The sequence below is a fragment of the Pagrus pagrus genome (genome assembly GCF_965226575.1).
Source record: "Pagrus pagrus genome assembly, chromosome: 10".
Taxonomy (NCBI): Eukaryota; Metazoa; Chordata; class Actinopteri; order Spariformes; family Sparidae; genus Pagrus; species Pagrus pagrus.
This window is the reverse complement of record NC_140194.1, coordinates 28156724-28178710: the sequence shown is the minus strand read 5'-3', so window position 1 is coordinate 28178710 and position 21987 is coordinate 28156724. Positions and strand designations below refer to the sequence as shown.

At 39.7% G+C, this 21987-nt stretch overlaps 2 protein-coding genes across 2 annotated transcripts; one reads left to right on the top strand and one right to left on the bottom strand.

Annotated features, from left to right (window-relative positions):
* Nucleotides 1-5374: 5374 nt before the first annotated feature.
* Nucleotides 5375-13396, top strand: LOC311263430 (olfactomedin-4-like; the record flags this gene model as incomplete). The annotated part of the gene is made up of 5 exons (XM_084363493.1): nt 5375-5451; nt 5590-5751; nt 6067-6279; nt 6467-6599; nt 12549-13396. The coding sequence occupies exons 1-5, from the start codon at nt 5416-5418 to the stop codon at nt 13394-13396; spliced, it is 1392 nt and encodes a 463-aa protein (XP_084219619.1). The 5' UTR covers nt 5375-5415.
* Nucleotides 13397-14241: 845 nt separating this feature from the next.
* Nucleotides 14242-21004, bottom strand: LOC311263431 (olfactomedin-4-like). The gene is made up of 7 exons (XM_084363494.1): nt 20879-21004; nt 20627-20749; nt 19060-19278; nt 18592-18745; nt 16415-16642; nt 15525-15693; nt 14242-15283 (listed from the first exon to the last, which is right to left on the bottom strand). Exons 1-7 carry the CDS (start codon nt 20930-20932, stop codon nt 14845-14847), a joined length of 1386 nt encoding a protein of 461 aa, XP_084219620.1. The 5' UTR covers nt 20933-21004; the 3' UTR covers nt 14242-14844.
* Nucleotides 21005-21987: the final 983 nt, after the last annotated feature.

Below are 21987 nucleotides of genomic sequence, written 5' to 3'. Positions count from 1 at the left end.
TGAGTGGCTCTAAGAAGTGGTTCTTTCATTACTCTTTCAACTCCCAAAACAATTTGTTCTTGCCATCTATAAAGTGCATTTAACATCTGAATAGGCGCTCTGTAAAAATGTTTATTTTTTTCTTATGCCCTCTCTCCAGCTGCTGTGAAGAGATGGAGTCCAAAGGCCACAGATGCAGAAATAGAGAGTGTGATTCAGAACCACCTTAAACATGCCCCAGCAAGGAGCGGGGGCAAGGGGCAGACCCCCACAGGACTGCAATAAAAAGGAAGTCAATAAAGCATTTGTTCCAATAAACATGTTTGTTTTTTATTCAATTATTCAATATATAGATAACTCGTTACATATATCTGGTCCTGAATGCTGTCTTTTTTTTTTTTTTACCTGAGATTAGTCCATGTACTACTTGTATTTTACAGTATGGGTGAACATTACTCGAGCATTTTTAACTTTATATAACTTTATTTACTATGAAAGTTTTAACCAGGTTCACCATTCCTGTGATATTTTAAGTTGGCAAATGTGAAATTTGCTGGTGTTGTCTATTGGACCTTTTGACCTCTTTGCATTTTAAGGATTTTTTTGCTGAAATTGATAAGTTAATTTAAATAGTTGTAGATTAGAGCATTGAGAATTGCACATGTATACAGCACAAGAGCTGTGCTTGTCACAGAATGTATGGATGTGGTAATGCCAGTTATGTAGGCACTAGTTGAAACTCAATTTAGGTAAACATATTTTTAAATGCAATACATTACATGTGTATTTTGACAAAGGTTGATATGCCGTCGAAACGACATTGAAATGACGTGAATTGATGCCGTCTAAGAGCCGTCGAAATGACGTCGGTCATGAGAACGACGTCAGAAAAACTTTCATTTCAGCACCTCTGGTAGACGTCGAATCGACCTGCCTGACCGACGTTGATTAGACGTCAAATACACGTCACGTAGAGACGTTGAAAAGTCGTCTATACAACGTAATAATGACATAGATTGAAGTAGCCTGCTCTGTGAGCTGTTGATATGTCGTTGAAACAACGTTGAAACGACGTGAATTGATGCCGTCGAAATGTCATGAGACCGACGTCAGAAAAACTTTCATTTCAGCACCTCTGGTAGACGTCGAATCGACCTGCCTGACCGACATTGATTAGACGTCAAATAGACTTCAAAATGTTTGCTGGGTACCTAGTAAAGAATCTAATGTCTTTGTCCGAGGCAGCAAAACGGTGGATGCCGAACCGCTGCCTCAGCGCAAGGCTCTCGACCTGTCCTCGTAGCTGGCGAATTTCCTCCCGGAGAGAAGCATTTTCCTCCAGCACCAAATCGACGACCGCTGGGTCTGGAGCCGATCATTGGAGAGAGCACAGTGGAGAGAGAGAGCGAGAACGGGAGCGAGAACGGGAGCGAGCCAGTGCGCGCAAAGCAGCTGTGCAGTGTTGTTGTGCGTGTCGCTGTTGTTTTTTACTCGCTCGCACCTGCCTCTGCTTCACTCTGAATATGTGCGCGAAGATCAAACAAGTGTGCGCGGCAGGTGAAATCTGCGCGCGTGACACAAAATAATTCTCTGCACGCGTGCAGATGTGTTATTGCTCGCGCGACTTTTAACTCAAATATAACGCCATATCTTTTTATCTCACTGGCTGCATAACTTAAAAATACAATACTAGTACGCATTTACAACCAATAATGAGATGACATGTTATGAACAAATAATGCTGCCATAACTGTACCAATGGAAAATTAAATTAACTTATTAAAATGAAATATTTCACCTGTAGCTGAGTTTCTCTTCTCTGTCATAGAATAGCTATAACAAATGCCCCAGCCCCCTTTTTGTTCTCTGTGTTAAACTCATCAGCGAAGCCTCACACATGATAGGGTCAATCTTGCTTTGGAGGTTTGTGATGGTCTGGATTGCTTGCCACATATCTTTAGTACTGTTGGTGTTGAGGTCCTCTTTGCCTCCCTGCTACCAGCTTTCAGCCTTGCTCTGGTGGTGTTGTATGTTTCCTTGTCATCCTACAGGAAGACTGCTATTTTGGCTCTGGATGGATCCCTCACCTTATCATTCATCCTGGTCCTCTGGTTGGGGAATCATGTTATTGTCTTGGGGATTGTCAGTGCCCGTAGCTCCATCATATGAACTTTTTTTTTTAGAACTAGACAGTCTATGTCTAGACCAGAGACCGTTGGTCCTTCAGACCGCAGTGATGATACTTGAAGATGGGAAGTTAATCAAAATGTTGAAGGGAAAGTGTCTTTTTTGGTTGTGGGTTTTCAGAGATGCACGTACAGTGTCTGTCCTGAAGATGTGGTGAAGGATTCAGGAACAGAAAGTCACGACTCTGCACGGGGCTCACAATAAATAAACAGAAGAAATTACACACCGGAAGAGACTGAAGCATTTTTCTTGCGTGTTTAATTCTGTGGTTTTGTTATACAGGCAATGTTTTGTTTGGTAACTACAGCACTTGTTGTGCATTCTACATTGTTTTAAGGGCACCATATACACTAAAGTGTTTAAGTGATCAGTCCTTTGAAAACTGTATATCCTACTGTACTGCTCCAGAGGTTTCAACAATACAATAGATTTACAATTACCCTCTCAAAAGTCAGATGAATGATAACAACTTGCAAGCACCTGTTTTTAGAATATCTGATACTGCTATATAGACTGAACCTAGCTTCCTAACATCTGAGCATATTTTAGCTTAGATTGCAGACAAATTACGCAGCATCTCTGTTCTCTGGTTTCCTGTGTTCTATTCTGCCTGCTATGATGTTGAAAAAAAAGTAGTTAAAAAGTAAAGAGAAAATGAGTTACTTTAATAAGAAGGGGAAAAGGGATGCATGGGATATATAATGCACAGATGAAAGTGTGCAGGAGTGAAACGTTGCACTACAGATACTTTAAGAGGGTCAATTTAGTCAATTCCAATTTAATTGCCTTAAAGTGATACTGGCCTGTGTGGTAAACAGATATTTAATTACCTGATTTATGTGTATGTAACTATGTATAATTGTGCAATATTATTTTCAATTTGTTTAGTCTACAAGAAATGAAATTGCTAATTCTTTTTGTGTTTTCTGTGCCTTCTTTATAAATTGTTTATAGTATAGTTCACTTGATGACAATGAACCATATTTTATAAGATCATCATGTCTGTAAAATCTTAATATGCATAACAACTACTAGGTAACTACCCGAAAATATGGTAATATTCAGTGGAATCTTCACACATAAATTACGGACATGGCAAATTCACACAGGATTAAGCTCACAGGTGTCTGCATTTAATACACATTACTGAAGGTCCCCAGTTATAGCTGTTTATAGCTGTTTATGCTTATTCTACAACTTCTAACTGCAAGCTGAGCTCAGTTTTAGGTCCACTCACTATGTTACTTTGTGCTGTTTACAAGGTTCATTATTAAAAGTGGGTCAGCTCTTTTATATTAATTTTTTACTATAAAATACCCTCTGCTCCCAGCAGTCTTTCAACCAAACCAAACTCCATTCTAAAAGCAGATATTTTATGATCAAGCCATTGTTCAATCTATAAACACTTTAGGTGCACATATCATTTACTCTGTGATGAACTGTGATAAAGTGTTTGCCACAGATGGACATGTTATGACTGATCAGGTCCCACAGTTTTCCATTTTAATCCTCCCTGTGCTGAAGCCACAGATCTCTTCTGTAACTGTCCATTGCTCTTTGGGGAAGTAAGGGAATCTTGTTTTATTGAAATTAAATATGATAAAACAAGAGTCTGACCTGTTGACATTGTTAATAAAATGAGGATAAATATTTAACATATATTATATTGTACCTTGGGGGTACAGGTTGGTATTTCGTTAATGGTCAGTGGAGGATGCAGTCAACATGGGACTGCACTACATCCTGCAACATACACATGGATCCTGTCTGGGGGTACTTCCAGGCATCAGCCCAGAAGTTCTCCATGCCAAACTCACTGACCTCAATGTGCAAGCCTCCACCTGTCAGTGGATCACAAACTTCTTGACCCACAGGAGGAAACAGGTGAGTTTGAAGAAAATCATATCCACCCCCTAACAATGTTCTGGCGCCCCCCAGGGATGTGTGCTCTCACCACTGCTCTTCTCCCTACACACAAAAGACTACAACCTATCTGAATACTCAACCACAGCATCCGATGTGGTGACCCTCAGGTTTCTGGGATCTGCAAACTCCTAACAAAGACAGCGTCATCTAAAAGGCCCAGCAGAGGATGTAAAAAACAGAACAAGAGCAGATGACACAGGATGGTCAGGATATTTTTTTTAAATTACCCTTAAATTTTCAGCTAGTTCTTATCTGTATCTATTCATGTGTAAGTACATTGAGAAGAATGAAAAAACCAGTAAAGCTGGTTTTGATTCTGATTCAGATTATCTAGACAACTGTCTAATCCTGCTTCATGAGACAGGCCTCTGGTGCTTTTTTGAGATATTATAAATTATATTATTATTAGTTTTATATTGGTAAACTGGTATTTAATGACCTAATTTATTCATAAGCATATTTTTGCAATATTATTTTCAGTTATGATTTACGTAATAAAATGAAATTCCTGCTGTCTCAGTTTTAATTTGTGCCCTTCCGTCTCTCTGCTTATGTCCTCGTACTCCCCTGTGTTTCAGTATACAGTATAATCCAGTATTTCCCCAGTCAGTTGCCATTCATCAATATTGATTTGCTTTTCAGTCACTTCTGCCTATGCCTACTGGCCTGCTTGCACCTTTTACCTGCCCCATTCCTGTGGATCCTCGGCTACCTCTGTTAGGACTAGCTTATTGCCACTTAACTACTAAAATCACTGAACTATGTTTGTCTTTTTCTGCATTTGGGTCATTCAGAGCAAAGCACAGCTAATAAACAAACAAATAAACAAATCAACAGTTAAATAATTGATTTCCATGTACTAATTACATCTATAATGAACCCAATTGCAAAAACTCACTGCTGGTTGATGAATGTCATTTCAACTAACACATTACATGACACGACATTACATTACATAAATAAATAAATAAATATGTTGTCATTACTGCATCATTATCTTATATGGATGTTAAAAACAGGAGAAAATATAAAAGAAGGTATTGCAAAGAGGGAATAATAACCAACAACCAAACATGGATAAAATATAGCAAAATAAAGCAATGTGAAACCCCATAGTAGACATTATTATAGTTTCACATCCATGTAAGTGGTTTTAAGGCTCTGTTGTGATGCATTGGTGGAAAGAAGCAAGTCTGGAATTCAGGAAAATGTGCCTTTGTTGTGATGGACATTATAAGAGAAAAGAAAAGAGGAGGAGTGGTGATTTCAGTACGAACAGCTCCTGTCCTCTTCAGTCCACTCTTCATATCTCCAGCTCTAAACATGCTGCTGCTGCTCCTGCTCCTGCTGCTGCCATCAGTGAGTAACACTTGATATATTACTCTAGAAAGTAATAATAAAAGTGAAAGTGAGCCTTTTTTTAAATTATTTTTGTTTCTTTTATTTAATGCAGCCTCCTTGCCATCATTGTAAATCTTCTTTAACCATGTGTGACAGCAGGGTGACGGCCAGGCTCAGCATGCCTCAGGCCAGAAGAAGAATGGCTCATGTGTGTGCCCGGTGGACACCAACCTGTGGTCGTTCCCTGTTTTGAAGTATGAGGCCGTGCTGCAGCAGGTTGAGACCTGTGGAGGATCTCTGACCACGCTGCAGGAACAGGTGAGAACTAAAGTCAACCAGAATCGTTTTGGGTGTGAGTCCGGTCCAGTCTAATTCCACCTCTGATTTGATGGATTATATGTATACGCAGATATACTGAGCCACACTGCGCTGGTTAGAAACATCTCTTTTAATGTGACATTTTGACTGGATTCAGCAGTTGTGTTTTTTTAAGGGTTAATATTAGCATTTCTTCCATGTCTTGTCAGTGATGGTACCCAATGAAAATGATATTCCAGAATATATTAAGTTGAACATTAAATCCAGAAAGCACCATAACATTTTTCAGGACTTTCGGTCTGTGTTTTCTTGCAGGTGACTTTGTCCAGCCAGCTTCTCCCTCAGTTCAACGCTCTGGTTGAGAACCTGACGGCCCGACTGGAGCCTCACCAGTACCTGCGCAACCGGGGGGTGTACACGGACCTGTCTGTGCGCCTGCTGGGCCAGGAGCTCGCCCAGCTGGAGACAGATGTTGATACCGTCCACAGCCAGCTGAACAACACCCAAACACGTAAACTCTCCAAAGAGGTACAGCAGCACATACAGTGAAGACACTAACATGATTCCTGAAGTGGTATTGCAACAGCCTACATGAGTCACATGAAGTTACACTTTATTAAACTCTATTGGTTATAGCTGATATAACTGGATCCAACCTGTCTGTATACAATGTTGTATCCTTGTGTGTGTGTGTGTGTGTGTGTGTGTGTGTTAGGTGGGAAAACTGCTTACAGATGTTGACAGTATGCAAATGTGGGACACAATAAACATGAAGACTGTCAAAGAGAGACTGCGCTACCTGAAGAATGGCGCCGAGTCCTGCAGGTCAATCCCCAAAGACTTCAGAAGTAAGTATGGTGTGTGTGTGTGTGTGTGTGTGTGTGTGTGTGTGTGTGTGTGTGTGTGTATAAGATAAAACTCACTCATTCATTGTAATTAATTTCTACAAACACACGCACGCACGCACGCACGCACACACACACACACACACACACACACACACACTAACACACACACACACACACACACACACACACACTAACACACAAACTTTTTTCCTGTCATTAAATTATTTGATAATGTATTGTTGTCTCAAAGTATAAAGAGTGACATTTATTGAGTCTGCCTCATTTATTGAGCCTCAATGGGCAATTAATGAAGGAAACTTTAAAAAATGGGAAATTATGAAGTTTACTTGCTTAAAATGTACTTACTAAAAAAACTTTTGCAGAAGTTAGGCAGGAGTTGGAAGTTTCCTGAAAATGTATTTTAAAAATTGCTTAGCTTAGCTAACACACACACACACATACATACACACACACACACACGCATCTGGCAATGGAAGCAAATCCTGAACTAAAAAATGGCATTTAAACATTTGTATTTGATAAAGCTGTTTTTTCAAATTCCAGTGAAAAATTAAACACAGTCATAAATTAGTTGACTTGATTTCAGTATATATATATTTTTTAATGATATTCTTCAGATTTTTTGTCTTTGTCTTTCATTTTCTGTTGAGTTCACCTGAAACACCAAACTGCAAATATGTAAAATATATTTTCTCTCTGCCTTTGTTTTACACATGGAGCCCACCTTAAGCTATTTGTTTATGATGACGTGGACAGTCTCCTTTAATAAACTTTACAGTAAAAGGAGCAGCTTTAGCCTTTAAGGCTAATTTCCAGCTGTAGTCCCCGGTTGGTTGACAGAATTTATTGAGGTTAAGTTGGAGGCAGGAGCAATTTAGCCAGTTGGTAATTTGATCCATTGCTGTGGTGAGTTTGGCAGCAGCCAGATGTTTGGTGCTGGCATTCACATATATTACTGTGTCGTCCACATTTAGGGTATTGATTTCCGGGCAAACCGATCGTAGATCATTAATATATAGACCAAACAGAAGCAGGCCAAGTATTGATCCTTGTGGTACACCAGTGTAAAGGTTGAGAACGATGACTGTTCACGGAAACATGTTGACTTCTACCATTTAGGTATGACTTGAGTGTCAGTGGGGCTGTTAAAAGCAGACAGTTTGGCGATTAGGATGTGGTCATTGAGAGTGTCAAAAGCCTTACGAAGGCCTAAAAACACAGCGCCAACCACACACCCCTTGTCGGCCATAGCTCTGACCTTCTATAAGAAGAAACAGCTAGCCGTTTCAGCGGAGTGATGGGCCCTGAAGACAAACTGCATGGGATGGAGAGTAAATGGACCAATATTGAGGAAGGAGACAAGCTGCTCTAACACACACACACTCGGCAACCTTGGAGATCACAGGTAGGATACTGATTGGGCAGTTGTTGACTTAAATATCGCAGTTACAATTGCGGTTTTCCAGGTAGTTTGGAAAATCCTCTGTAGTACTGACTGATTGATAGTTAGTGTGATGGGGTAGGCTAATGCTGGGTTCAGACAGGATGCGGAAGCGCCGCGATTAGCTGCAAAGTGCCGAGGAGCAGAGCCATTTTCGTTTTGGCGCCCATGTTAACCAATGGTTAACACATAGGAAGCGGCGCGGCGTGCAGCGATCGTTTCGGCGTCTGGTCTAATTTCTCCTCGTAATAAGTTAATTAACTTATCCGTTAATAAGTGCTTGTGTCATGGTTATGAAAGTGAACATGATAAAAACCTAAGTTTGACCAAGAGTTAATGGCTAATAGTTAATGGCAAAATGTGATTTAAAAAGACTGTCATGGTTACAATATTGAATAGTAAAATGCTGTTTGAAACAGGAGATAATGAATGAAAATAATAGTAATTCATGGAAAGACCTGATTAAAAAGAGTTCATGATTTGCAGGTGTTAATATAACAATTCAGTAGGAAGAGTGAGTTAAAAAGGAATAATAATTCATTGTTTTCATGTGTCTTCAGTAAAAGAAGGTTAAAATGATGATTGATCATTTTTCTGTGATCAACTGCTTTTGTCTGGCAGGTATAGAAGACAACAACAGAGACAGTATGAGCACTTATAGATAAAATCGTTTATTGTATATCCCTTTTGTTTACGACCTTGTACTTACCTGTGATCAGAATTCACTTATATAAGCTATGTTTGGGAACGTCAATTGTTTTATGTTCTTTATCGAGTCTGTGGTAGATGTGCTGCACACAGCGATCGATTATGGATGTCTGTTCCGTGTTGAGAAAAAAGTAAGATGGCTGACTGACGAAAGAATACACACTGGCTGAAAACGTGTCTGCTTTTGTAGTTTTTCCGCCCTTTTTATATATCTTTTTCCCCGGCAACGGGGCGTAACACTTGGGTTTTGAGTTCAGAGATGGGTTTGATGTGAAAGGAAGGCTTGCTTTCATCTACTTTAAGAATATTTATAGTTGTTTGAGGGAAATTCTGTGCGATTTCAGCAACAGAGTTGATGAAATATCGATTGAAGGCTACAGCAGTTTGTGCTGGGTCTTAATTTACCGTTCAGGTTCAGCTCTAACTGTTTCCTAGGCCTGTGACCAATTCCCATAACATTCTTAATTTGTTCCCAGATCAGCTTTGTGTTACCCTTTGCCTCATTGATAACTGTTATGAAAAAATTGGCTTTTCTGATTTGTTGGATCACTCTGTTTCATAATGAGGTGAACCTATGCCTGTCACCATCTAACTTGGACTTCAACGATCTTTTCAGTGCAGAGTCTCTTTCCTTCATCAGTTGAAATATTTCAGTGTTGAGCCAAGGGAGTACATTGTTTTGTTTTTTTCCTTTGACCCTTCTCGTGAACTCCTTAACTAAACTATGTAACTTGGTTGTAAACATTTCGCTGTCTGCTTCTGTGTTGCTCCCAGTGAGAATGTTGTTTCAATGAGTCTGCTGCACTACTCTTTGAAAATTAGCCATTTCATTTTTTGGAATCCTGACTTGCTCCACAGGTTTTTTATGATGATGAAAGCACTTTTTTGAAAGTTTTCTTGATATTAATGTCAGATTGTGGTCGAACAGTCCAGTGATGAGATTAAACATCCTAACGACTCTTTCGAGCTTGTTACTGAATATGAGGTCTATCTGCGTCTGGAAGGATGCAGTTAGCCTAGCTGGACCTTCCAACAGTTGTGTAAAGTCCAGACTGTCTGTGATCTGTTTAAGGGATTTCCTATTAGTCTTGTTTAACCACTTACAGTTGAGATCGCCAAGTAGTATGACCTCAGTTTAAAATCACATGCTTGAAGTAGCTTTTTAAATGTGACATAAAAGTCATTATTGGAGGAGGGTGGACGATATACAACAATAAGCACAAAAGACATTTCAGATGAGAGCACTATGTTCAGACCAATACACTCTAAAACATGGACAAAGGCCAGCATATTTGATGACAGATGATGTGTTCCTTGATATAAATCATGACCCCACCCCCTCTTCCCTCAGTTCTGTCCCGTCTAAAGATATTGTAGCCTGGTACAAGCAATGCGGCCAATTGAGAGTTGTCATGTAACCACAATTCTGAGAGGCCTAAGAAGTTTAAGTTAGAGTTACTGAGAAAATTATGCAATTGTTCAGCCTTTGGGGTGAGGCTACGGATATTGATACTGGATAGCTATGATGGCTTTCATTAGCTAACATTAACGTGAGTGCACCAGAGCAGACTAATGTTGGTTTAAAGTTCACTTTAACTGCTTAAAATGTACTTACTAAAAAAACTTTTGCAGAAGTTAGGCAGGAGTTGGAAGTTTCCTGAAAATGTATTTTAAAAATTGCTTAGCTTAGCTAACACACACACACACATACATACACACACACACACACGCATCTGGCAATGGAAGCAAATCCTGAACTAAAAAATGGCATTTAAACATTTGTATTTGATAAAGCTGTTTTTTCAAATTCCAGTGAAAAATTAAACACAGTCATAAATTAGTTGACTTGATTTCAGTATATATATATTTTTTAATGATATATATATAGGCCTAAGAAGTTTAAGTTAGAGTTACTGAGAAAATTATGCAATTGTTCAGCCTTTGGGGTGAGGCTACGGATATTGATACTGGATAGCTATGATGGCTTTCATTAGCTAACATTAACGTGAGTGCACCAGAGCAGACTAATGTCGGTTTAAAGTTCACTTTAACTCAGCCATCTTTTATACGAAATCCCAACAGCAAAGAGAAACAGATCTGACTTGTGGTTTCGGAGTTTCAGGTGAAATCGAGAAAGCTGTCAGCTAGGTGTGTGCTAATGTCAGAACTGTGCCTGAGGCTCCAGAGCAGAGGAGGCTTCTCATTAGTATATAGATATGCAACTCATGCTCTATTTGCTCCTTCCTTCAAAGCCCTCCACTCTATGTATAAGTAACTCATATAACCCCAAATTAAAAAAGCTGAAAAATCTTTTTAATCTGCATGGGCGTGACTATGTATTAGGGGTGGAGCCGAACCCGAATACGGTATTCGGAAAGGCACAAATAACGTGTTTTTTACGAATACTTATTTCGAACAAATACTTTAAAAAATATTTGTATTCGGGAACAAGAAAAACATCATATCAAAAAGCTACGTTTCCTCATGAGACCGCAGTACATGCCCGGATGAGTGAGTGAGTGACGTTCAGGAGTCGGGGGTGGGGGAGGTCGAAACACCGCTGTTCCGACCCCCCCGCCCCCGCAGCTGTCCATGGTGCTGCTGAACCAGGTGACGTTGTTTACACTTGTCTGTGAAACGCGCGCTGCTCAGGGACTGGGCAGATCTGTCCCACTTGCTTTGTCCCTCACTCCGTTGGGAGATCTTCCACAGAGTAAAAGAAATACACATTGTTTCTCTCCCCCGCTCCGCTCGAGCGCGGCTGAACGCGGCTTGAGCCCACTTCACGGGCGCGAGGCTGCTGCAGCCGGCGACCCTGCTGACAGCAGACCGGGGGAGAGAAAAAATCTTTGCTCGGTGCTTTGGTTGGGTTTTAGGCAATGAAGAAAGGAGTTGGTTAAGTTTAGTAAAAAGACCAGGTAGAGGTCAGAAGCATAATGACCGTTAGGTATAGGCTACTACTGTATGTCATATTATTTACAGATCAAGTTTAGTTCTTGGAATTCTGTGCATTAGAAAGAACAGTTCTTTTAAGTATTATTTGTTTTTATTCTGTCTGTTCAACGTCCTCCAACAAGGACGGGTGGTGGTGGGGTTCTTAATGTTCACAATAATATTTTATTAGTTGTTGGTTTAACCATGGATGAGGTAATGGCTGTTATGTTATTTTCTTTTCAATGACATTCCTTGTTACATGTTCATTGCTGGATTTATGGAAAAACATCAACCAATATTGCATATCCATAATTATTATAATGGATAATTAAAGAATACTTAGACTATAAAGAAAATTAGAAGTGTAACTCAAAAAAATATGTTTTTATATATTTTGAATTTTACTCGAATACAAATACAAATACAGTACAAATACTTTTCCCCCCTCAACAAATACAAATACAGGTACAAATATCGGCTGCTCTGCACACCCCTACTATGTATGGTAAACTGCACTGCAATAAAACTGCAACTCACACATGGGCTCAATCGGACATTAAACGGACTCTGACGTCTGGGCCAAATCATTGGGACATTTGCATTCACCCAGCATCTCTGGGTGATATCTCAACAATAGTAGTCAATTACTTATGGATAAGAATCATACGGATCATCATATGGATAAGCCTCAACATTTTTTTTATTTACTGTGTTGTCTCCCAGCCATTTCTGAAACCAAACCTGTGCAACTAGGCAAAAATACAAAAAGAGTAATGCTAGACTAGTCTAGACTGAACTGTACATCATCTGATCCTCAGACCCTTCTCATCTCTCTCTGTTTCCAGGCCAGGGCAGGCACTGCCTCAAGGGCCTGATCACCAGCATTAGTGAGCCTGTCATGACTAAGGTCAGTCCCCATGACAAGAGCTACATCTCTGGTTCATGGGGCAAACAGGCCCAGGTGGACAGTGAGGAACAGAGGAACAGCTACTGGGTCCAGCCTCTGATCAGCAGCCACAAATGGGGCAACTCTCTGCGCGTCTACCAAAGCTATAATGACTTTATGAAATCTGTCAACTACAAGGACTTTACCATCGCTCCATCTTACAGTCACACCGACAGCATTGAGGGTCCCAGTGCTGTTCTATATGGTGAAGCGCTGTACTATCACTGCTACAGCTCTGCAGACGTCTGCCGCTACGACCTGACGAGCAACGCTGTTAAACGGGTGACACTTCCAGGCAACGGCGTGGGTTACAGCAACAAGTTCCCGTATTGTTACTATGCCTGCCGTGACAACAGTGATGTGGACATAGAGGCAGATGAGACAGGACTATGGGCCCTCTATGCCACTGTTGGTAACCATGGTAATCTCGTAGTGAGCCGGCTAGTTTGGGACAGCGAGGCTCAGACCCTCAATGTCACACAGACGTGGGAGACGAGGCAGTTCAAAAAGGCAGTGAGCAATGCTTTCATGGTGTGCGGTGTGCTGTATGCCACTCGTTACGTGGACGATTACCATGAGGAGGTGTTCTACGCCTTCGACACAGCAACAGGAAAAGAGGACAACTCACTTGCACTGCCACTGGAGAAGGTAGCTAAAGGAGTGGCCAGTCTAAGCTATAACCCCACTGACAAGCAGATTTACATGTACAATGATGGATATCTGCTGGCCTACCAGGCAAACTTCTGATCTCAAGCTCTTCTAATGTAATTGGCCCTTTATAGCAATTTCCATGTTGGTCATGTTCGCAGAACTTTTTCAACAAGAAATACACATAAATAGAGAGGTCCAGCTATGTTAAACTATATAAAATATCATGATATGATATCATAATCCATGACGTTAGCTAATATTAACAGTCAGGTACTACATGTCTCTACGATTTGTAAGGCAGATCACATACTGTTTACTGTAACAAATGTCTGTTATGTAGCACTGTTACACTGGATGGGATAAAATTGTATAAATGACCTTATAAACATTCTTTACTGACCTCATTAACGTGTCACCAACACTCAAGCATTTAATTCAGTTTTTAACCACGGTAGGTATTACACTCATCTTTGACTGAATTTGGGGGAGGATTTGAGGGTAACATTACTTTATTGCTAAATGTTGGTTGCATTATCAACCCAAAGGTAATATCAATTAAGACGGTAAGTCCTGTCTGAGAATCAAGTTCATGGTTAGGAGCTGACAGTAAAGGAATGAGCTGGCAGTTATACCAGCCCAGTGGTGGTTGAACATAATAACAAGTGAGCTTTCACGCTGCTGAAGTATAGAGTTCACTTTATATATTATATTCATAGTACTACATGAAAATCACTACAAGAGTCTAAAGTAGTTCTACTTTATCGAGATATTCTGCCACACTGTACATTTACATCCAGCTTTCACTTGCTTGGTTGATGAAAGACTCAAGTTATTTCAATGTAAGTATTTTCTAATACATTTCACTCATATATCATACTATAAAATAGTGCTTTATTTGATTTGGTAGAAAACAGATAAAGCCTGAGCAAAGGACAGCAAAGAGCATTTCACCACTAACTTTAATGGCCAAGAATGTTGTACAGATAAGGAATTTGACTTTTAACATTGCTCTAAATGTACTTAAACAGGACTTGACATAAACAGAACAAGGACAACAAAGTTGAACATATAAGCTAAAGATAGACAGGACTATCATGTACATAAGTATGTGAAAGGATAGATTGTGAATATGCATATATGTATGATGCCTTTATTTATGACTGATCATTCAAGCTGCTCACTATTACACAACTCCCAAATAGCAAAATTGTTGCACCCCAGATCTGGCCCACATCAGACATGTCATCCTGCCCACATACCACATGGAATGATGGCACTTTATTACTAGGCAAATAAACTACATCTGGCCCAAGTCTGGGCCAGATCCAGCCCACCAGAATAAACTAGCAATGGTCCAGATCTGGGTCGTTTCTGGTATATTCAGTTCGTTCTTGGCTGAATTGGTCATGCTATAGCCTGCTAGTGGCTCAGATCTGGCAAACAAGACTGGACCGCCCAAGTGCCACCATTCCATTGCTATCTGGGTTATGTTAGCCCTTATTTAAATACAAGCTTTTATAGAAGATGTTGTCTGCATTAACCTTTTATGAAAACAGAACCTTATAGGAGACCATGTAGGAGTCACAGTAGGCATGTAGCATCTGGTCCACAGGGCTGTAGTTCAGGGACAAAATGTTGGGATACATCTTTCTGATGAAGATGCCAAGGTTGAACCTCTCTACCTCTGTGGTAGTGTCAAACGAATAGAAGAGTTCCTCCGTTTCTTTGTCGATATACCGTGTTGCATAGAGCACACCACACACCATAAAGGTGTTGGTTACGCCCTGCTTGTAGACCGAGGTGTGCCAGGTTTGGCCAACTCTGAGTTCTGGTTCGTCGTCCTCCAGCTTGGACAGCACTAGGTTGCCAAAGTTCTGGTTGGTGGTGTAGATCACCCAGATGCCTGACTCATCTGTAGCCAGGTCCAGGTCTGTGAACAGGTAGCATTCCTCAAGGTGACAGAAGTTACCCTTCGAGTTATACCTGAAAAACACAGAGGACAGAAGTGATGTGAAAAGCATCTTGGTTTTATTGGACTTGTGTTAGAGGTTGATTAATATTTTTTTTGTTTTGTTGTTCTTACAAAACTACAGAATTCAACATTTCAGGCAAATGTGAAAGATGTTGTGACTTTGTTTTGTAGAAACAAGGTGTTCCTCAAAAATTCTGGCATGAGCAACACCCAGTCAAAAAATTAGCTTAAGGACAATGTAGATCAGTGAACCTGGTGCCTTTGGGTAGTTTTATGTTGGTCACAGTGTTGGAGGTGAGGTTGAATCGACAAACTTCATCTTGGTTGTAACAGTTGTAGTACAAGGCCCCTCTATACATCACAACATTTGGACCCTGGATGGTGTTGGTGGTTGGGTTTGAAGGGCTGATCTGGACATTTCCTGGAAGAAGAAGAGGAAGAAGAACAAGAAGAAGAAGAAGAAGACGCAAGAGGAGATGAGCATATACTAAGTAAGCTATTGTTATTAGGGATTGACCGGTATGTTTTTTCAGGGCTGACACTGATAATTAGTCATCAAGGAGACCGATAAGCAATATTTGGAATCAATATGTATCTGCAGTAAAAATTAGATTGTTGAGATTTTGACGAACCAGTGATGGAATGTAAGCACAGTTTACTGATGGGGGGAGGTAGTGTTTTCATTGTGTGAATCACTTTGTGTTACATTGCTGTAGGGAGAGGGCTATACAAATAAAGCCTGATTGATTCATTGATAGGCATCCTGTTTCAAATCAGACTCTGATCCAAAACTGAGCAGCGCCCAACACCCATCAGCGGGACTGTTTATTGGTCTGGTGCGGTGCAATGCATTCTGGTTGTTGTAGGTTTTTGGTTGCCCTGGGTTATATATTCCTTCATCACCATGAACACACAGTGTAGCATATTTTGGCTAAATCCCACATACACTGTCCTGCAGCCAGAGTGCTCTTGAGAGCACCAAATGTCGTTTAATCTATGGCTGAAAATAGTCCCCAACTGACAAGGCTTTGATACATGTTCCTGTCAATTGGAAGTGAATACTGCACAATCATGCACACTGAGCTGAAAGGTTGTACATTTTTAACATTAATACTTAAGACTAGAACATAAGTGTTCTTTACCTGGGGTGCTCACCCCACCAGCGAAAGCACTCAGGCTGGAGTAGAGACGGACGTAGTTGGAGTGTTTGTTGCCGGAGGTCAACATTACCAGCCAATGCCAGCTCTCCTTCCCAGCCTCTGGTTTGGGATCCCGACCCCAGGCTCCATACTTATAGGACCCAGGATATTCTCCTGCTGTGGACATCCTCGGCCCGGTAATGTTCCGAAACTGACCGTGAGGACAGTTACCTTAGGAGAAAAAAGAAATTTTGCTGAGGTAGATACATAAATACAGCTGGTCCAGTGGGATGTCCACTGGTTGATAATTACTTCCTAATTGTGGTGTTCGGTACTGAGAGCTTCTCGCAGTCCATTTATAGCCTACATTAGCTTCAAGTGAGGGTGAAATCAGTTCACAGCTGTGAGTGACCTCATTTGAAGTGCCACTCTGGTGCAGACACAGTGAACACAAAACCAGAATGACCTCAGATGTTGGGTGTGATTTAAAGGTTAAGATCACAACTGATACTGTGCAGCTGGGGTGTAAAGATTCACGGATATGAATTGGAATTACTTTGATTTTCAAATTAAATATGTTAGTACATCAATGTTGGGCTCCTGGATTGATATAAATGTACTAAGAATTGGACAAAGGTCATTTTTAAAGTTATTAAATGGTTGACTGAGGTTTAGCTGCTAACTGCTAACTATTCTGCACGGGAGCGTACCTATGCTCCCCTGGTCCTATGTTTACCGATTGGGGAACCCTAACCCTAACCTAACCCTAACCCTAACAGCGGGGAACATAGGACCCTTTTTCAAAAAAAAGGTCCTACGTTCCCCAGTCACATACAAAGCGGGGAACATAGGACCCGGGGACCATAGGGACGATCCCTTCTGGACAGGGTTGTCAAATCTCGTTTAAGGTTAAAGTTTAGAGCTAGACTCTACTAGACCAAAACAACATGCCCCAAAATACTGACATGGTTCACCATGCATCATCAAGTCTAAGGTTTGGAAGACATTTGGATTTTTAAAGAAGGAAGGAAAATTGGACAAAAGTCTCTCTATTTGTAAGATCTGTAGAACAGCAATAAAGTTCACCAGCAGCACAACGGTAACACTCAGACCTGGTGAGATGGTATGCAGAGAGGAAGAGTATGTGGATGCTAGTTTGGCTTGCACGATCAAGAAAATGCAGACAAAGACACGGATATCAGGCACTTCTGCTACAACTCGACGAGGTCTAAGGTAATCACAATGTAACTACCTAACTGTCAATGGGCACGGCCGGGTGAGACAGTTTAAACTCATAATGTCAAAATGTTTGTTCATTCAGCAAGCCTTTTATTGTTTGTCTCTATTGCAAAAGTCAAAAATCACAATCATGGTTGACAACAACCTGAGAGTAGAAGACAATACTGATGTGGACATTGGCGACAGTGCAACCAATCATTATTCTCACTGCTGCTCATCTCACAGTGGTTTCTGATGATTTCAGTGATTTCTCTTCCATTTTATTCCATGAAGTAACAATAATACCTGGGTTCCCTGATCTGTTGTGAAGTATATCAGATATACTTGTTTAAAGACAAGGGAACCCCGAGTACTGCCACTTTTATAGCAACGGACTATTATAATTTATAATGGAAAATGAATGACTATATGAAACAAATGTTAAGAACTGTATTAGGTTGTATTGAATCGCAACAGATCGTCCCCCTATTAAAGATGTGAATGAATCGTGTCAAAGCCCATGTATCTAGATGTGTATAGATTTATGAAGGGTAATATATCAAGCAACTAAATATCAAGTTGCAAAATGTATCATAAGTGAACTATACAACATATGTGTAAATATGTATGTATATGTATATGTGTAGCCTGTATACATGGGGATGTATAGGTAGGTTTACAGGTAAGGCAAGTTTGTACATATATGCGTGAATACTCCACTGATATCAGTGAATATGTGTTGCTGCTTTTTTTTTTTTCATTTATTTATTTATATTTATTTTCATTTTCTTTTTCTCCTGATTTGTTTATATTCTGTTTGGGAAAAAAAAAATACTAATAAATATATATAAATTGAATAAATAAGCGAACTATAGAGAAACAATTATAAAATAACAAGAATCTGGTGGTTTCCAGTCGCAGTCAAAGAAATAAAAAAATGTGTAGTGTGTTCTGGGACAAACCATGTGGAGGCGCAGTGCTGTTGGTGGAGGGGAGGACTGTATTTCTGCACTGGTCCAGGTCTCTCCTAAGACGCCGGTTCTCTAATTTTCCCTTCACCACCTGCATGGTGTCATACGTCTGCAGCTCCTGCATCTCTGCCTGCAGGGCCTTCAGCTGATAGACAGCAACAGGACAGACATCCCACATATAAGATAGATGATTCTGTATGTAAGATTAATCTAATAAAGACATTTTATCAATGAATTTTAAACCTAAGCTTCACTCTGTTACATTTCACTAGATTTAGCTTTTGGCTAGGCATTTTATTTTGGTTGTAGCCATTCATGTTCTGCAATATGTATTTTTGTAATGTCTTACAAAATTCAACAACTGGCCTGCTCACTTGAGTCTTGTATTAAACTAGTTTCAACTCCTGGTTCTCATGCCATTTCTAATGTCAGTGTTGTGCAGCTGGTGTGTGACTTTACCTTTGTAGTGGTGTCATTAGTAAGATGTTGGTGTTCCAGGGTGATGCGGCTGAGCCTGGCGATGAGCTCCTTGATATCCTTCAGTTCATTTTCGACCACCAGCAGGCTGATAACTCCATAGAGCTCTCCGTCATCCTCCCTCTCCAGGGCCGACACATCTTCCTGCAGCCGGGGCAGACGTCGTTCCAAACCAAGCAGCAGACTCTCCAGCTCCAGAGTCTGCAGAGAGAGGAGACACCACTCAGGACTCCTTCAACATCAATGCATACATACAGGAATTCTGGGTTTTTCTTTTTTATCATCATTCATTTTATTATTATTATTATTATTATTATTATTATTAGTTTTACAGCTGCTGAGGAAGGAAGTGCTCTCTACACTCTGGTTTAGAAAATAATACGTGCTTGCAAGTCTAAAGCTGATTAGCTCTCCACTTTAAAGAGGGTCTGAGTCACAGCTGGATCTAAATATAATTATCGAATTGGTTGAGCTGCAGCAAGTCCAAAATAATCATCTTTTTAGTTTTAGTTGTTCATACATTTCTAGTAGGTCTGGAACAATATGCTTATATCCCGATTAGATACTATCACCATACTTTTGGTGCTGATTAGGTATTTTGATTCAGTATTACGATCATTACAATTTTTGTTTGCCTTTTTAACATTTGCATGGAAAAGATTGAATCATGCACTTCTACAGACTGTATGTCATGAGTCATATTTCCAAAAACTATACGCATCACATGTCAGTCAGACTTTGAGTTTTATTTCAGCAACATCACTGCTGCACTGCATAAACAAGTTGTAAATGAAATACTACTGCTTCATATGCTGTTCCTACTTATGTAGCTTATCGAGATGTGTACAGTACAAATGGGAAACTTAAACTAAAAGTATTTTTATGTTAAGCATGTGAAGCAAAATGGATCCTTTGTTAAGATAATATCATCATTCAGTTAGAATGTTAATGCTAAATTATACGTTGAAACAGACCAAGTGCTACATTTTTTTCCACTCCTAATTGCCAGGGGTCTTGGTTGGAAAATATGTGGCTTCTACTTTAGTAATTCAGGTATAGGTTAAGGTTTATTGCATACCTACACTTATATGCTGTATGCTGTAGTATTTCTCATGTATTAATTACTGGATGGTAGCATGCACACAAGCACACAAATCTTGTACATCTATCCCTGTGAGGACCCCCCCCCTTCCAGTTACTTACCCTAACCTTGACCATGGCAACTAAATACTTAACCCCAGTCCTGACCCTCACCCTAATCTAAGCCTAATTTTATCCTTTACTTTCAGTCCAAGTCATATAGTCCTTTGAAGGTCTCTGCGAGAATGAGGACTTGACAAAATGTCCTCATTTTCCAAAAATGTCCTCACTTCGTGTGTGAAAAACCAAGTACATACCGACACATGTTAATTTATACATACTGTGCTCATATACTCACTCTCACATGAACAGATATATAACACCTCCTGGTGAGGCTTTGCAGATTTTATTTATTTAAATATGTCACATGTATCACCTCATCATAATCATCATCAACACTAAAAGTTACCTTCTGTCGGGTGATGTTAGTGTTACATCTTGATGCACTGTCCTCCACTGTGCTGAGTTCGTCATGAGGGAATTCCCTCTCTGAATTAGTAAACTCACACGAACAATGATCACCTGAAGGTGCCTGAAATATTAAACATGGCATTTTAAAAAATTACTAAGTACCATACATACATACATTTGAAATGGGCAGAGCATACAACATTTAGGACATGAGAGTCATCCAATAAAAATTGTATCTGTGTTTTCTTACCTGTTGGGTGAGGGTGATCAGAGCACACAGAGGAACGATCACATAGAGCTTCATGGTGGATCAGAGAGCAGAGCTCAATGAAACAGTGCCTGAACACAGTTCATATATGACTGCAGCAGCAGCTTCTAACTTATGAACACTCCCACTCACCTCTGCATGTGAGTCAGTGAATGTGTATGTGTGTTTGGTGTGTGTGCATGTGTGGTAATGTGCCATGCTTCCTTCAGAATGTGAACACTTCCTCCTTGTGCTTCTGATTGCAGCAGCACAGGGATTTTTTTATATGATGGATGGCAAAAATTATAAAGATACTGACAGATGTTAGTATTGCGTAACATTTTTAACTGAAAATGTAACTTTCAGAAGAAATGTGAAAATATCCTGTCGTGGGGTGGCTGTGACTGAAAAACAGAAGAGCTTGATTTTTAAGAAACCCCAAGCAGCAGGCTCGGTTACAAATAAGGTTTTCAAGTTGAAAAAATTAAAACAGGTCAAAAGTGTTGACTAAAATCTTATTTTGCAAGTGTTTTAATTCTCAATTAGTGATGACACCAGTCAAAATGTCAAACAGGATAATAATGTATTTTTGAAAATATTGTAATATTAATTTTTTTTTAAATCAGTATCAATATATACATTGAGCAAGCTCTTCATCCACATGTTAATGCTGCAATGTGACATTAGCTGCAAAATGTCTGAAAATATTTTACAGTAGACCGCTTGACATCGTACTGTTATTGTTTTCTCAACTCCATAAATTTAAAAATGACTTTTAAGGGGTCAATATCAGAGTTTCGCTACATTTTTATCATATTAGTAAAATATAGCTCTAATATTAAATAAGAGAAAACAATTATATATAAACTCAATCAATGTTCAAGTAGCACTTGTATAATGTTGTACTGTATGGTACCATATATAATGACAGAGCGCTTAAAACAGTTATGAATTGTATATATTATTTCTTATCTGAAAAGTGAATTCATCTTTGATCAGATTTTAGATTTGTTTTAAATGTATTTGACAAAATATTTATATGTATATTTCTCTATATAGCAGTGCCTCATCAGAAACCAGTGTTGCTCTCAGATACCGGTTCATATGTTAAC